The sequence below is a fragment of the Syngnathoides biaculeatus genome, chromosome 2, assembly GCF_019802595.1.
Source record: "Syngnathoides biaculeatus isolate LvHL_M chromosome 2, ASM1980259v1, whole genome shotgun sequence".
NCBI classification, from domain to species: Eukaryota; Metazoa; Chordata; class Actinopteri; order Syngnathiformes; family Syngnathidae; genus Syngnathoides; species Syngnathoides biaculeatus.
Genome location: NC_084641.1, coordinates 10,523,985 through 10,540,709, shown reverse-complemented (window position 1 = coordinate 10,540,709; position 16,725 = coordinate 10,523,985). Strand labels below are relative to the sequence as shown.

At 41.8% G+C, this 16,725-nt stretch overlaps 2 protein-coding genes across 20 annotated transcripts in view; one reads left to right on the top strand and one right to left on the bottom strand.

Moving 5' to 3' along the window:
• The window catches only part of si:dkey-72l14.3 (Glyco_hydro_56 domain-containing protein), an 89,027-nt gene extending 75,929 nt beyond the window's left edge, over nucleotides 1–13,098 (top strand). For 9 of the 16 annotated variants that reach the window (XM_061832735.1, XM_061832668.1, XM_061832745.1 and 6 more), the window contains 6 exons: nucleotides 1,643–1,891; nucleotides 3,187–3,333; nucleotides 3,735–3,821; nucleotides 4,238–4,432; nucleotides 4,652–6,282; nucleotides 6,434–6,740. In XM_061832735.1, coding sequence (XP_061688719.1) covers nucleotides 1,643–1,891; nucleotides 3,187–3,333; nucleotides 3,735–3,821; nucleotides 4,238–4,432; nucleotides 4,652–4,993 — 1,020 coding nt within the window. In that variant the 3' untranslated portion in view covers nucleotides 4,994–6,282; nucleotides 6,434–6,740. Of the gene's footprint in view, nucleotides 1–1,642; nucleotides 1,892–3,186; nucleotides 3,334–3,734; nucleotides 3,822–4,237; nucleotides 4,433–4,651; nucleotides 6,283–6,433; nucleotides 6,741–6,821; nucleotides 6,934–12,958 lie in introns of those variants that run through there. The other 7 variants (XM_061832760.1, XM_061832770.1, XM_061832708.1 and 4 more) reach the window with 7 other exon arrangements.
• On the bottom strand, nucleotides 7,975–16,374 carry borcs6 (BLOC-1 related complex subunit 6). Of its 4 annotated transcripts, none has more exons than XM_061832810.1 (8): nucleotides 16,341–16,374; nucleotides 15,436–15,503; nucleotides 14,237–14,775; nucleotides 13,167–13,359; nucleotides 12,907–13,089; nucleotides 8,781–8,944; nucleotides 8,576–8,659; nucleotides 7,975–8,114 (listed from the first exon to the last, which is right to left on the bottom strand). In XM_061832810.1, exons 3-8 carry the CDS (start codon nucleotides 14,762–14,764, stop codon nucleotides 7,989–7,991), a joined length of 1,278 nt encoding a protein of 425 aa, XP_061688794.1. In that variant the 5' UTR covers nucleotides 14,765–14,775; nucleotides 15,436–15,503; nucleotides 16,341–16,374; the 3' UTR covers nucleotides 7,975–7,988. The 4 variants fall into 4 exon arrangements, with proteins under 4 accessions (XP_061688794.1, XP_061688784.1, XP_061688804.1 ...); XM_061832800.1 differs by lacking the exon at nucleotides 16,341–16,374 and adding an exon at nucleotides 15,998–16,126; XM_061832820.1 differs by lacking the exon at nucleotides 16,341–16,374 and adding an exon at nucleotides 15,702–15,866.
• Between the last annotated feature and the right edge of the window lie 351 nt (nucleotides 16,375–16,725).

The window sequence follows — 16,725 nt, the reverse complement described above, 5'->3', positions numbered from 1 at the left end:
TGCACGCTAGGTTAGGCCTGGAAAATTCATCTTTTTTCAATCATTATTATTCTTTTAATCGGAAAAGAGATTTCCCCCCACTCCATTAGTGGCTTCTGTACTATAGTTCCACATCTGTTTTTCTGTTTAACTGCAGCTAGAGAAAAAAACAAGCAGGGGAAACTGCTATTAATGAAGGTGTCTGCGTTTACTGCAGGAGCCGCTGCTTCTGAATTGTGCATCATCATCCAACTATTAGAATTCTGACGCTATGCGCATGCCCTCCAAACATTTCATGTGCTCCCAAAATATGTGTTTGCATTTTCAGGTTATTTTTTGACACGGGGTACACCCTGAACTAGTTGTCAGCCAATCGCAGCCATCTGTACTCCCGATCAGTGGTGCGCCTGCTACCCTAGTGAGGATGAAAGGTACAGATAATAGATGGATGGACTTTTTTTGAAGAAATGAGAGTATGCGAATTGATAAAGCAAGACATCCATCCAGCCATTCTCTAAGCTGCTTATCCTCACAAGGGTTGCAAATGTGCTGGAGCCTGTACCAGCTAAGAAATGACACAAATTTAATATCATGTATTTAAACATTAGTATTACAGCAATGCAGCCATCCCTGCCATTTGCCACCATTAAGAGATTTGGTCCAAAGCAAAATTTGTGAAGGGAATTGATCATTGAAAGGATTTAGCTCGCATAAAAATGAGTTTAAAAAAGCTGTATCATTGCAATGATACAAAGTAAAAACCTTCTGTATATGTATCAAAAACCTAACTAATATCAGAGTTCCGTCATCAGTTAGTCAGTTGAAACATAAAAACGGCTGGGTACAGAATTGTTGGGGGGCCTCCCTCTGAGTCCAGATGCAACTCTGATGAATCATCAAACAACAAAAACACGGACTGTTGTTCTCAGACTAGTAATGATTTATGGCTTCCTTTGGAACAATATGTTGCGTTATTAGAAGCTCAAGTCTATAAAAAAAATTAATGTGAGTTTATTGTGAATTGGTAATTTTTAAATTGAAGGACCATACCAAATTAACAAAAAAAATGTATGTATGTATATATATATATATATATATATATATATAATATATATATATATATGAGTCAACAAGAACTCTGCAATGAGCCTTTGTAGATTATGGATGTTTTGTTATTGTTTTTTTTCAATACATTTTACTTTGGTTTTAAACATCCCTCCATCCATACATCCATCCATTTTCTTTACCACTTATCCTCACAGGGGTCACAGGCAGTGCTGGAGCCTATCCCAGCTGGAGGCGGGCAGGAGGCAGGGTACACCCTTAAGTGGTTGCCAGCCAATCGCAGGGCACATCAAGATAGACAACAATCGCACTCACAATCACACCTCGAGGAAATTTAGAGTGTCCAATTAATGTTGCACGTTTTTGGGATGCGGGAGGAAACCGGAGTGCCCGGAGGAAACCCACGCAGGCATGGGGAGAACACGCAAACTCCACACAGGTGGGGCCGGGATCGAACCTGGGTCCTCAGAACTATGAGGCCAGCGCTTTTACCAGCTGATCCACCGTCAAACATGTCAAAGAAATGCTAATACAGCAGTCCCCTGCTCGCAATATGTTGTACTGAATCTGATTTATTTCAATTTTATTTCAATTCCAGGTGGACTTCGAGGCAGCCGCCCAGTCAGTGATGATGGAAACCCTGAGAGAAATCAAACGGCTGCGGCCCAAAGCTTTATGGGGTGTCTCCCCTTACCCGAGCTGCTTCAACGGCGATTCTGCCCAGACCGCGTCAGCCAATTACACTGGCCGGTGCCCCCCTGCTGAAAAGCTCCTCAATGATGAGCTTCTGTGGCTCTGGAAGCGATGCTCTGCCCTTTACCCTCTTCTCACTCTGGAGAAGCTTCAGGTGGGTGATGCTTTCATGGCTTGAAAAAAAAACCCAAACATATATATATATATATATATATATATATATATATATATATATATATATATATATAATTTTTTTTTCTCAGACACCTACGATTTTTCATAAAACAGAGTGGTGCCTTCAGATAAAGTAATTAAAGTTTTTAAAAATACAAGCAGTCATTCTACTTTTTTTTGTTGTTGTTGCTCTGACTTGCAAGCACCAGGTTGTGATATTTGCGTTGTATGGTAGCAGTGAACTCAACTCATGAGGCAGCACTCTGGCAAATAGTGATGATTCTCAAACTTAACATAAAACAAAGGCAATTAGACCTTGTGTATTTAAAAGAGCCATACACGTAGCTTAGCCTTTCAGTCCACCAGTGCAATGGTAATGGTAATTAGCATGTCTGTTGTGGTGCTTTTTGTAGTGCGCCAATGTGGTTCCCACTTTGGTGGGGGCAATGTGACTTTTGATCCATCCATGTGCATGTCCAGTTTCCAAGCCATTGAGGTTTCAAAGTAGGGCTCTATAACAGGGTGAGGGTTTTAAAACAGAGTTAGGGTTTCATAGTAGGGTTTTAAAATGGGGCTTAGGTGTCAAAGTAATGTTTGAAATCAGGGTTCAAGTGTCAAAATAGGTTCAGGCTTTCAAAGTATGGTTTGAAAAAATGGGTAGGGTTTCAAAGTAGGGTTTGGTTACACAGTGTTTCAAAGTAGGGTTATAAAATAGGGTCAGGGTTTCAAATGAGGGTTTTCAACCAGGGTTTGGGTTTCAAAGGACGGTTTTAAAACACAGTTAGGTGTTCGAAGTTTGGTTTTCAACCAGGGTTTGGGTGTCAAAGTAGGGTTTTAAAAAACAGTAAGGGTTTCAAAGTAGGGTTTTAAAATGTGAAAAAAATTACTTTGATATTTTTTACACACGAAATGTTGTTGATCATAACTGTTTTGTGTTTGGCAAAAGAAGATCTTGTCATGAACATGCATGCATGCACCCAAAACGTATTCTGTGCACGTCAGTCATCGTTCTTCTATGTTTTCAAGGCCTTTTCCTCTTTCTGCGATGCATTGGTGTGTGTGGTCCTATTTTTCCAAATTATTTTCCCCCTCCAACGTCAGATTTGCCCACCTCTCCGGTCAACTTTTGCGCAATGCTGCGGTGATGGAACGATGGAAGGAGAAGATGAAAGTCATTCTTTTGATGTGCTAAGATTCTTGATGTTCATGTCACCTTTCTGGGTTTTCTACTGGTCTGCACGTAAATCTTCATCAACCTTGCTGCTTTTCATACAGGGTGGAACCTCCGGAGCGAGACTTTATTTGTCCAATCAAATCCAGGAAGCGCTGCGTGTTTCCTCTCTGGCCGGAGCGTCGTTCGATCTTCCCGTGTTTCCGCTGGTCAACAGTGTGTACGCCTCGACCAACACTTTCCTGTCCCAGGTGTGTGTACAGTACAGTTCGTGATTTGGACTCACATGATTAGAAATGTTCGGATTGTGAAGATCTTGCCAGTAACCGTTACGTTTGTCAATGCCAAAAGATATCAGCAAAGCACTACTTTTGGAAGTTCCTCCCCTCACTCCACCATAGTTCCTTGGCACTAAAATGCCACTCGAGGGCAACAAAGTGCGACTTTTCTGTTGTTCAGAGCTTTGCAGACATTTTGTGGCATTTCCGGGGCTTTCAAAAGACCACAAGAAGAGGCGATCCCTAAATGCAGTAGTTCAATTTGCCAATGATGTGTTGCACTGGGAAAGAAAAGAAAAAAAAAAAAGGGGGGGGCTTGGCGTGCCAAGATGAATCATTTTGCCAGTGTTAGCAGCGTTGCTGTCCCCCTCCAGGCAGACCTGGTCAGCAGCATTGGCGAAAGTGCTGCCATGGGAACAGCTGGAGTGGTCATCTGGCAGAGAACTGATACCAAGACTGAGGTAAGTCGCTAGAAGATGCATGACAAGAAGACGTTTTGTTTGAAGGTGGGACCATCCTTTGAAAAGCAAGAGGAGAGTTGCTAACAATTAAAGCACCTTTCCAGTTAGCGGTGCTGGGATTTGACATATTCATATTCAACTCACGTGTGGCCACTGAACTTATTTTTTGACCTCATCTACTTCGTCATCGATCTCGTTTTGCTTTGACATTTTAAAGGACTGGTAAAATGCTTGCAAACATTTGACATCTTAAATTGGACGTAGGGGACTGGCGGCGCACTACTATTCGATGTCGGTGCGGGTGTTGGAAGTTTTCAGCGTGAATTAAAACCAACATGTCTCCAATCACATAATACAAAAGGGAAAAAAAGTGCTCGTACACACCAGTTTCCTCGTGTTTGTCTGCTCATTTGCAGCGAGAATGTCAGGACCTGGCAGAGTTCATCAGCGAGGTCTTGGGACCTTACTCCATTAACGTAACCACAGCAACCAGGCTCTGCTCAGCCTCCCTCTGTGAGGGAAAAGGTAGATGCGTCCGTCAAAATCCGGACAGTTCCGCCTACCTCCACCTTCCGCCGCCCGCTGACGCGATGGAGAAGGTGACAGAAAAGGTGATCGATGATGGTTACGACCACTTCTCGCATGGCCGTCATGTCCTTATTGATCCCCAATTTGACTATTTTGCATCAACAGAAATTGACATAAAACCTGTTACAAATGGAAAGCATTAAGTAGTCGATGAAAGTCACGGTGACAGCCTGGTGTCAAACATTTTCATTTGATTAAATTGCTATTTATTCATAAATTCAAGCTGACGATTTTTTTCCCAGGAGGCGGACGCGCCCAAAGCCACAGACGAGCCCGGTCCAGACACCAAAGCAGCTGAGCCGGACCCAGCTGAGATGTGGAAGAAAGACTTCCAGTGTCAGTGGTACAAGAATTCGGACGGAGACATCTCAGATCAGCAGTCCCCCAAAGATGGAGCCTCTGTTGATGGGACGCTTGATGACGTTTCCAAAGATCTTGGAGGCTCTTTGGGAACCTTTTCTCCAGAGTCCATCACGAAAGTTGCTTCCACGACAAAGCCAAGTGAAAACACTTCCGCACCTTTGATTTCAAACTCTTGCACCGTTTTGTGGCTGCTGCTGACTTCTTGTCTGTATGTGGACTGAAGCAACCTTTTAGCCGGAGCATTCGACTGAAGTGCCTTTGAGCAAGAATGAGGACGTGTCACACAAGTCTGCATTCAACTTTCTGGGGACGTGCCAACGCACACCGATACTGTAACACTTGTCACTTTGTCACTTGGCTTTTGGGCAACTTTAACAGGACTTGGAAGGACGTCATCACACTGCCAATGAAAAAGAGATTGAAAACCCAAATACAAAAAAGCAGTTTGTACTATTGTCATTGTTTTTGATTACTCTCTTCTCCAGTGTTTGGAAATAAAGGTTTAATCATTCAACCTCATAGCAAACCTATACGGATGCATTTTTGTTTTGGGAGCAGGGGGAATCCAGGAGCAACCCAAATATTAAATATGCTCATGAATGGTGCCATTTATCGTAAGGGTAGTTTTTTTCTATATATATATATTTTTTTCTGTACAAATAGCCCACTAGGGGAGACAATGAGAAACCTCGACGGCGAGTGGCAGAGGGAGGGCTCCCCTGCAGACAGCAATGGATGTGACAGATTCGGCATCGTCACCTAGCGCCCTCTTCGAGCACGTGACGACGATCACTTCAATATTGCCTGTTAACCTAAAATCTACAAAACAAAATATTACACGAGGAATACATTGATGAGCGAGTAAGCTTTCTCTTAAAGCCGTGTGAAAGTGGAAAACCTTTAGGTTTGAAAAAAAAAAAAAGCCTATCTAGTTCCAAACATAACTTTTAGTTACTCTGTTCTTCCTTAATGCGACGACGCCACTACCACCACCACAAGAAAAAAATGAATAAAATAAAACAATACTACACAAAGCTCTAGCGTTAATTGAGCTTTACTGGCCCCTCGTGGCCGTAGGGCGCTAAGCAGCTGCTGAGTTCACTTGTGCCTTGGGCCAGCTCTGCACTTACTTGACCCAAGACTAGTAGCAGAAACAATGAACGTTTCGGGTTTGTGACAACCCAAGGTCTGTAGAACAGCCTTTGAACAAACGGATCACTGTTGTAAGGAATACTTGTTTTTTTCTTCTTGAATAGCTTTCTTTTTAAGGTCACACTATGCTTTCCATTTATTTTTGTTGTTTTGGTTGTGGGTTTACTTGGGCATGGGAAAAACAAAAAAGCAAAAAAGAATGAGGCACAGTACACAAGCAGGCCAGTACGAAAATTATCCATGGTGCAGTATTGGGCTGTGACCTGCTCATAATCTGTTTTTGTTTTTTAATTACTTTACAGCTTCTCAAATTAAACCTCGCAGAGGCGAGTTTAAGAACCACTGATTCCGCAGATCGGTAAGAAGTGTCAGAGTGTCTCTTACCACTGTACAGTATTTTACTGTTGTTATGTGTGTGTCTGTGTATTTTTATCTGTTATTTTCCTTTCATAATTTAATGTTACTATGATGCGGTTCTTTTGTGATGTGGAATTCTGGAATGTTCCGAGGTGTGCCTATATCAGAAGACTGAGAAGGACCGCCAAGAGAGCTTCTTACCACCACTCTTTGGACAAGTAGACAAGTACACGCCACACTGCATTCTGCTTTTCATTCTTGGACATTTCTGGACATTTGTTGACATGGAGTATTCGCTGGAAAGAAGATTGGCCTGGTTAGTCAACTCTAGTGAATATTCATAGCCTGACTCAACTACTCGCTCTTTGAACTTCTATTCTGTGTAGATTGTTTTATTATTTTCGTGTTGTGTTGTTGTGTGTGTGATTGTCTTCAACGCAATACAACTGCTTTGTCATATTTTGCTGGTTTGAGTTTGGGGATTTTTGTCTAAATTCACACGTAACACTTGTCTACATTCAGTCATTTTTTTTTTCCAAGGATCACCATCCTTATCCCTTATCCTGGAACGGAGAGCCTCTTGGGTACTGACTAATGCAAAGAGCTTCCTGCATGATTCACAGTTCTGAAATACATTTGCTCAACTTACCTTTATCCTATTGTTAATATATTATTCTGTGATGACATTCTCACGTTAATCATTTTTTTTTCACAATGATTTATAAATGCAGGAAACTGATAAATATCAATACGCAGTTCTACAAATCCGAGTTTTATATTTTCAGATCACTTGTCGATGACTTAAGTGGACACAGCAGCCATTAACTTTTTTTTTTTAAAGCTTTTATTATCAGCACAGTCCAAAAGGCTAATTTTTGTGATCCAATCTCCATCTGAATCTATTCATTTTAGTTGTTTAAAGTGTGGAAACTGCGATGGCTTTGGAGTCAATTTTTAACATAGCTAACAGAACTGTCGTTTGTGGACAGTTTGAATGTCTCAAAGTTGGAATTGAGACGTTGTCCAGGCACGTGTGACGTACAGTTCACCAGTTGAAGAAACAGTCTGAGAGTGAAACACCAATCACTAGCTTTAATTGGTCCAAGTTGCAATCAAATGTTCAAACGCTTCAAAATGGCACTTTGGCATCTCAGAGTCACAATGAAATTTACTGTCCTCCCGAGTTTGCAACATAACCAAATAAATAAAGATAAATACACGAAGCTCTCCGTGAAGCTCACTTTCCCCCGTTAGGCCTGCAGTGAAGGATGTGTGTGCCTTTATTGCATTTTATTAAAAATAGATTAGTTTTAGCCAACTCCCCCACTCCCAAAAAAAAAAAAAAAAAAAAAAAGTCACTGTCCTTGGAGCAAAAGAGAAACGTCATCCCCACTTGGGAAAGACGTCAGTGCAACCTGAACGAAGCTGACCGGACGGATACATTTTTTTTTCGTCAGTGTAGAGATCGACACGCACATCATCCAACATTCTTGGAACGGAGCGATCAAATGACTCGAGCACAACACACAAACGTGATTAACGGTAAATAACGAGCGTGGGCCAAGGAATCCAGCATGCCTGGTAAATGCAAAACGATGACCCCCCCCCCACAGTGGTAAACGGTGATGATTGGTGGGATTACTTGCAGAGGACCTCGTGGGGTATGCTTGGTATAGAGGGGGGGGCGGTCTGTGTCCGTAGGTGGAGTTACTTGCAAATGGCCTCCAAAGCATCCAGGGTCCGCTTGATGTCTCGGATCTGCGCCGCCAGGATGTTGATGGGCTGCATGGAGCGGTCCAACTCCTCGCATCGTGCCATCAGCGTGTACATGCTCTGTAATGTGCATCTGTCAAACGCTGGATGGACTGTAATACGCACTTTATTATTGTCCACCCACAATTGGTGTTTGGATTCCTTTATGAGTAATTTATTCTCTCCTTTAATGTCAACTTCTGAAATGTTAGCTGCCAAGTGTGATCCATTCACAAAGAAGTTACTGAATTTTTCTCATATTCATGTTTGAATTTTCATCATGTCCAGCATGAAAATAATCCAGATCATTATTGTGATTGATGCCATTTTTTAATTTTACCCATTGTTTTGGTGCAAACGATTACAAGTACCTTTGGGAACTATTCACAGTTATTCATTATTGCTACAAATTTTGTTGCACTGCGTACTGGATCAGAGAAATTTGATGGGGTAATGGTGAAAGGGTAGGATTGAAATAGTTTCACGTTTTTTTTTTGTACGACATATTTATGCAATGATGATGTCAGAATATGGCTGCTCACCTTGATACTCATGTCCACAGACTCCCCCAGGCTGTCCACAGAGTCTCTGTAAGTCTGAATGTAACCCACGCTCAAAGCAGTCATCTGGTCAAAGTAGGGAGGGATGGGTGGGGTGGTCGGAGGGGGTTTCCGTGGAGTAAAATGAGAAAATAATCAAGGCGGAGGAAATGACACGTTTGTGTGGCTTCGGACTGATGATCCTCACATTCTGGATGGTTCCGTTAAGGCTTCGCATCATCTTCTCCACACTCTGGGCCACCTCCTGCGTGTGCCTCTGAAGGTCAACCAGGACGGTCGGATCAATGGGCGGGATATCTGCCGGTCGCCGCGACAACCCTCGGCTGCGGTAGATGGGACCTGAACAGTCCGCTGCCAAAAATGTCATGTTTCAGACGTTAGGAGGAACCACGAGGATGGAATTCTATTTCTGTTTGATCACCTTTTTCAATTCAAATGACAAGAAAATTTGTTGTGCAGGCGAGTAGGCAATTATATCATTACCAACATTTTTTGTTTTTGTTTTGAGGAATGCCAAAGTGACACAGAACAACTTGATTGCAAGACAAGCTTTGTATGCTGGGCAGAAACTAAGGGCCAATCCCATTTGGACCTCTAAGCTCTTGGTTTAGGGGAACGCTATTTCTTAAGAGAAGGCCGAAGCCTCTGCTGTTGGTGGAAATTTAGTATAGTCTTGACCACGTGTCTGTGCACATTTCTGGAAATGCTTTTTCCAAAATTAAATCATCTGGACTCTATACATTTCTAAGGCAGTGTAGTGTTGCGAGGGCAAACTGAACAGATGTTTAGGTTTGGGGATCAAATTTGGTGGTTTATTTGTATTTTAAACTCTTCATACAGGCATTTGTCAACATTTGTGATTTTGTTACAATTTTCCCTCATAACCAGCAGGCCATTGGTATGACTATTATACTATCTTACTTACAATACTATCTTCCTGTTAAATTAGAGATGAAAGTGGACTTTTGTAAAAATTCCTGAAAATACAAATGCGGGTATTAGGGGGGTCCGGCGGCATGCCTCCCGGGAAATTTTTTTTAAAATGGATGGCTGTGGTGCATTCTGGCGATCTGTGAACAAAATTCAGCCAAAAATTGGAAGTAAAATTTCTAAGTCCTGACCCCAAAAAAAATTGGGCAGAAGTTCCCCAAGGGCCAAGCCCAGATTTTTTTGCCCCCCATCCCTCTATCACTGCATAGCACAAAATCAGATCAGTCATTAAAATATTCTTAAACTATGCCATCTTATCTCAAGACAAATGAATTAAGTGAACTATTCAGTAAAAAGACATCTAAAATTGTCCTATTCCCCACATCATACATATTATAGTATAGATATAGGATATACACGAAAATAGATCCTAGAATTTCTACATCGTACAGCAAAACATGTTAAAGAAGTTGATTTGGTATTTAAAATTTTTCATCAATAAAAATTCTTGATCTGACAAACTATCTGAAGAAAAGTTAAATGCACTGACCTGTCAAGGAATAAACATGAACGGTCTATATCCGCAGTGTTTTGAAAATGCAGAAAGTTTAGTTCAAAATAATCAGGTGTTTGTGGCAACAAGCTAGCGATACATTGTAAACAAACATTCCTGTCGGCAATCGTGACGTATTCTTGTGAGGGGATGGCGGGGGGGACACGCACCACGGGACTGCCGTAAATAGGAGGCCGCCTTGCTAGAACGCGCCTCTATGTGCATGCGCTCAAGGTATTAGCCACACCTGAATCAAGAGACGAGGTGGATGATAGTCTAATGTTGTTTTTGTTTTTTTAACGCCGTGACACCGCTGCGCGATCGACGCAATGAGCACCCCTGGTGTAACTGAATTTCCTTTGACATGCCTCATGATGTTGATGACCTTCGACGTAAATGCGCTCGCATTACGCGAAGCAATTCTGAACATGCGCTTTCGTACATGCTCAGTACGGTTAACTTCCATTTCCTGTTTCCGGGTGAATACCGGTTGTTTTGGAGCAGACTTGTTTGGTTAACAACGTTTATGAAACAAACACGTAAATTAATGTCAAGACCACACAAAATAAGCGACCTCTGGGGAGGGGAGTATGCGAGGGGAGGGGCGTTACTGTTACTCGTGATAGTGGCTCAACATGGCTACGCTCGTGAAAGCAAAACAATGAACTCAAACACATGTTCGTTCAATGTGGTCAACTAATATCCGGATTAATGTTAGGCAATTTTTCCTCAATTTTCATGAAAATTTAAAAATCCGGAATTCTGGGAAAATCCGGAGGACTTTCATCACTGTTAAATTAACATGACATGAATGATCAGAAACAGATAAATGGATTTGGCTCAGCAGCGACCACACAGAGTAATTATAGCTACACCACTTAGATATAAACGGGTCGTTTTAATATATTTGTTGTCATTTATACTGTATGTAATATTAGGATAAGGCATCACTACACCACCGCAAACTACAGTGTCTCTATGACTTTGTGAATGCAAACTGACTTAATTAGAGTTCATTGCTGCACCTAAAAACCTAAAAACGCAGTCAAGACTTTGCCTGCCATATAACCAATGGCTGCTTTCCATTTTTCCAGAATAAATAAACAGTGTGAGCCATCCATCCCAATTACATCGGCAGGTATGTGTTGAGGGTGGAGAGGTGGGGGGCTGGATTCAATGCAAAATTATCTAAATGAAAAACGTGTCATCATAGACTCCCACAATGTATTCCGAAAAAAAGATTTTTTCATGTATTCCATATCACAGTGTGCTGTATCTAATGTGGAGTCAAGTGAATAGGTTTACTCGTACAAACTGGATCTACAATATGGTAGGAAGTCACTTATGTGCAAGTCAGAAGCAAGTCCCAAGATACTGTAGGGAGGGGGTGGGGGCAAGTTGAGTCACCACCAAATGTCAAGTCAAGTTCAAATTTCAAGTGAAGTCATTACTTTCATTAGGATTATGCACGATCAAGTCGTATGTTGAAAATCAAGCCAGACAATCTTGCTCAGTCACAACATCAATTGGAGTGATGATGAAAAGTTTTTTTCATTGATCATAACATCCAAAAGAACATTTACACAGCTCTAAATTAAATGCACGCAAAAAAAAAAACATTTAATGAATAACTCGAGAGTGTGAGTTGCAAACTTGTTGCAAACTTCTCAAGACAGACAAATGGATAATAAGCCTGCTTTAACCTCCAGCGTAAGTGGATGTTGTTTGCTGTTTTGTTCTTATTGTTGTTGTTATCGTGGCAAAGCTTTTCAAGCTTTCATGCTGTTGTCAAAGGGTTGCTGGCAGTAGTTCAATCAGCTGCTGTGTCAAATGACAAATAACTGACGTGTTGGTTCTATGGAAGCGCTAGCAAGTCTGAACCGTTTCAGGGTTCTCCGTTAGCAGCACGTCATAACAAAAAAAGTTTGGACCTACAAATTGGCTTCGCAGCAAATCTCGCACTGGGTCTGGCGGGCTGTCAATATGACGGCGTTCCTTGATGCCGTCACTTCTAGGCGGGACGCACTAAGTCAACTACTTGTTCCCAAAAGTCTCTTTGACCTTATTTACGTATCTGTTCTCTAGCTACGTATTTATCTGAAAAATAAAAAATAAGTGCATTCAAAATCAACACTGAAACCTTGCGTGAAATTGACAATGTTTTATGTTATGTTTTAGTTAGTTTTACAGACGTAAAATCACATTTTAGCTTTAAAAGCACTCGAGTTTTTATTTTGTTTACAAAAATGTGTTTTCTATGTTGATTTGTTATTTGATTCTTTTGTGATTTACTACAATAACTTTGGTACTTACTTTTTTTCTGAGCTTTGGCTAATTTTGAGCACAGCCACATCTGCAGTTATAAAAGAGTGTCCACACTTCTGCAAACACATTCTTTTCAGCTTTTTACTTTTAGCTCCCCTGTGAAAAAGATTTTCTTGGCCATATGAAAGGAGGGTCAGCCTGGTGCACAAACCGGTTAGCACATCTGCCTCACAATCCTGAGGACCGGGGCTCAAATTTCTTCCCTGGCTGTGTGGAGTTTGCATGCTCTCCCTGTACCCGTGTGGGTTTCCTCCGGGTACTCCAGCTTCCTCCCACATCCCAAAAACATGCGGAGCCGGTTCAATAAAAAACTCTAAACTGCCCATAGGTGTGAATATGGGTGTAAATGGTTGTGTATTGCTATGTGTCCTGAAACTGTCAACTGAACAGAGGGGTAGAGAATTTTTTTTATATCCACTGAAGCAGAAGAGATTTTTGTACAAGTTTCAACTAAATTGTAACATATTAAAAGAGACAATTGAATTTGCTCCAGTGTTGTACTCACAGTCACTGCAGTCCAGACTCGGCTTTGAGCTCATCTTGATCTTCTGTTCCAGGTTCTTGGTGATGAAGTTGGTGAGGTCGCCCTCATGGCTAACCGTGCCCTCCAGCTCAAGGGCCGAGGAGATTGTCGCCCGTCGGCCCTCGGATTGGCTCCCTCTGCCTGCTCCCCGGGCCCCCACTCCACCTGCGGAGATGAGTGGCCAACAAGTTGGGTTAGAATATGGAGGTTCTAAAAGTATTGTTTAGAAGTCGAAGCTCTACCTCCACAGGCTTGACTGATCTCATCCAAGCTTTTGCTGTCCTGCATCCCTCGGACGTTTCGGACCCACACCTGGGCCATGACATGAGGGGGGCAGGGGACATTATTGGAGGGGACAAGGGGAGGCGGCGGCGAGGAGGAGGAAGCGGAGGAGGTGCTGGGACCCGGTGCTGAGGAGGAGTAGCGACGTAAAGACTGGAACGTAGATGAGGGTGTCAACCAAGGAAGGAAGCAGAAGGAGATGAATTCATGGTCAAAGTTTGACTTTGCTGGTTCCCTCCCCTCTCCCCACCAAAAACAACCTGGTGTTTATTCTGTGAAATCATCAATTTACGTTGGCTGATTTAGATTCTATGGCAATGTTTCGTGATAATTTTCTTATTAGATTGGGTCTCAGTCATTCTAGCGCACGGTCACACGATCATCGTGACGTAGCACGTTGAAAAGAATGTAAACAAACATGGCGCCAATTGAGTCGTCTGATTACATTGATTCTGAAAACCAATTTTTTCTACCAAACTATTATCGGATCCCTGTTGGTGCAGTGGTAGCACGTTGTGACTCGAAGACTGAGGGCACCGCATCCTTATTTAGGATGCCAAGAGTGTCAGGTAGCCCGCTTTGTACTGCATCACACTCGCACTGTAAAAAGTTTGCACTGCAACCAGGGGATTGTTTATCTTTTGGAGGGTCCAGCCGGATGACCATTGTTGCCGTCGACTTTTTTTTTCTAATAGAAAGAAGATGATGAATCCTGACACAGTTAGTTTTGTCCCAGTTTGAATTATGGCAATATATTAGTGGAATCACACCCGGAAACAACAATTGAGACACAACAGCTGCTGCCACGTCTACGCATGGGTAACGGCACACGGATCATGTGTCAAAATGTCACTATACGGGGTAACGTCAGTACTTTAATACTCAATTGTGTGCCTATGATATTTTCCTGGATTATTTGTATTCACACAGTTTGCCTCAATGATAGAAATTGAATTTTCAATGTAATAGCCAATGTATTCATTCCTATTAAACATTTAAGCAAAATAAAACTAAGAGCCAAGCACCTCACCTCAACCTCCTTTCTCTGTTCCGAGGACTCATTTCGCCACTTCTTCTCATCCTCCTCCTCATCCTGTTTCTCTTTTTCCTCCTCTCCACCGTACACGTCTGCAGCAACAGGATGTCCTCTGCAAGACGAAAGTTCACATGGTGCTCGCTCTGACCAGGCCTGACGCTCAGGCTGCACAGCGCCCGAGTCCGCAGGACAGCCCAAGGTGTAGTCAGAGTCTGCTTTGTATGTGTCCTCAGAGGGTGAGAGGTCCATCTCATGAGAGGCGTGTGGTGAAAAGAGACTTGTTCTCACATTGTCACCTATTTCTGTGTCCAAACCATGAAGACTATAAACGCTCCTTTCTCCACCCACGTGGTTTTCTGTGTGTCCGAGGCAGCCATCTTCTGATTCCTGCTCGGGAAAGTCCTCTTTATGCAGCACGCATTTCGACGAGCCCGCAATATGAGGACTGTCTGAAGAGGGAGGGGTCATTATCCCGTTTGCCATTTCCGACACCTCTGTGCCAATCACAGGGGAGCAACTCATCCCTCCACCTGCTAGAGAACACATAACATGTTACATTTGTTTTTGTTTCTTTTCTTTCTTTTTTTTTTTTTTTAAATCAAATCACACATTTCCTAATTCTAACTCATCCATCCATCCATTTTCCATACTGCTTATCCTGTGTGGACCAAGCAAATGAATACTATAACATTTGAAATATGAAATACAATTAAACATGTTGTAATGAAGGTTGTAGCTAAACATACGGCCCGTTTAGAAAAAAAAGAAATACTATATTTGATGTTTTTACTTTTAAGGGTAATGATTTAGTTACAGTTCAGTCATATTTAACCTTATTCTATAACATGTTTGTATTTAATTTTTAATTATTTAACTCTTAATTTTCACATAAAGATCCAGCTAAATAAATAAATAGATGCAATGTTATGGGATGGGATATACAGTTACATGGCATCAAAAGTAAACATTTTCAAATTGTAAAACCTTAGTGTATTTCTACTTCCTACTGAATTAATATGAGAGCCCTAAAATCAATATTGAACCAAATAGCAACCTACGGAATCAAAAACAAAACGTGAGTCTCTTAACACTGCCCAGCCCAATTATACAGATTTTTGTGCGGCAGTGTGCTATGAGAATTTCTTTAACCTGGGAACAAAACGGGAAGCACTGGACTGAGGTACGATACTTACTAACAAAACAAGGTACGTGGCCGCTGTAGGACCGGAACTCCTTCGTAAACTGAGGAAACCCCTGCAGCCTAGATCACAAATTCATAGTTCAATCCAATGACAATAGACAAAAGTGAATCTAACGCAACCTAATTTATAGTCAAAACAGTGAATCACGCTCTCTTATGTGTATTATTGTTTAGTTCAGCACTAGCCATTATCAAGTTCAACTTTTTTAGCAAGAGCAGGAAATCACATGACATCCTCCCAAAGACACGAAGTATTACCCAAAGCGCTGTCGTCAAGTCATTTAAGGACGCGGTGAAGTACAACCCACCATAAACCAAAATTAATACGGCATTAGGAAATGAAAGGCTGACAATCATAAAATGTTGACGTAGCCACCCTGCTACCACATTACACAGGAAAGTGCAATGCTACTCAGTGCAATCAAGTCTTAGTTAGCATCGCTCGGCTATCAAGAGCTGCCAAGGCCTCTCCAACACAACTCCAACTGCATACACACGCCTGAACGATGCATTCTATTTAATTTACATAACAATATTTACATTTGCGTACATACCAATCCGCCTCTCAGTTTGATGAGGCAAACAATCTCGTTGCTAGTCCAGCTGTCATGAAAACAGATCGAATGCGAAGATGTCCGTTCGGAAAAGCCTTCCCAGGGTCGAAAAGCAACAATTGATTCCGCCTGGATTATTTTTTTTTTACATTTATTTTATTGCTGTGCGTTGAAAAATAACGTGTAAAAACGTGAGAACGTCATAACCTAAACCAATATACATAATATGAATATACATTTTCAAGTAAATGATATTGGGAACACTGGACAGAGCGACTGTACAGTACTTATACTGTGTAGATTTTTTTTCTTTAGTATTCATTTCTCAGCCGCTTATCCTCACCAGGGTCAATGGAGCGTTGGAGCCAATCCCAGCTATCTCCGGGCAGAAGGTGGTGTACACCCTGAACTGGTTGCCAGCCAATCGCAGGGCACACACACACACACACACCACACACACACACACACACACACACACACACACACACACTCATACCGAAGGAAAGCAATTTAGAGTTTCCAATGAATTAGATAATGGGTAAATTACTTTATCTGTATAGGCGTACTAAATTTTAAAATACTGTATTAAAAAAAACATTGTTGTTCTCCCCAAAGAGTTAATAATAATTATGTTAAAATAAATGATAAAAGATACAATTATGCAGCAGGGTCAGCAAATGGTTTTGGGTTCAACTTTGGCCTTCTTGTGTGGAAGTTGACATGCTTGG

Bases quoted from the DNA above. Each gene is read 5' to 3' on its own strand.
- borcs6 (XM_061832810.1), bottom strand. From the start codon at position 14,764: ATGAGTTGCTCCCCTGTGATTGGCACAGAGGTGTCGGAAATGGCAAAC. The intron at 13,090-13,166 runs GTAGAGCTTCGA...TCATCTCCGCAG, and splicing joins GATCAGTCAAGCCTGTGGAG to GTGGAGTGGGGGCCCGGGGA. The intron at 8,945-12,906 runs GTGAGTACAACA...CATTTTTGGCAG, and splicing joins GAGTCTGGACTGCAGTGACT to CGGACTGTTCAGGTCCCATC.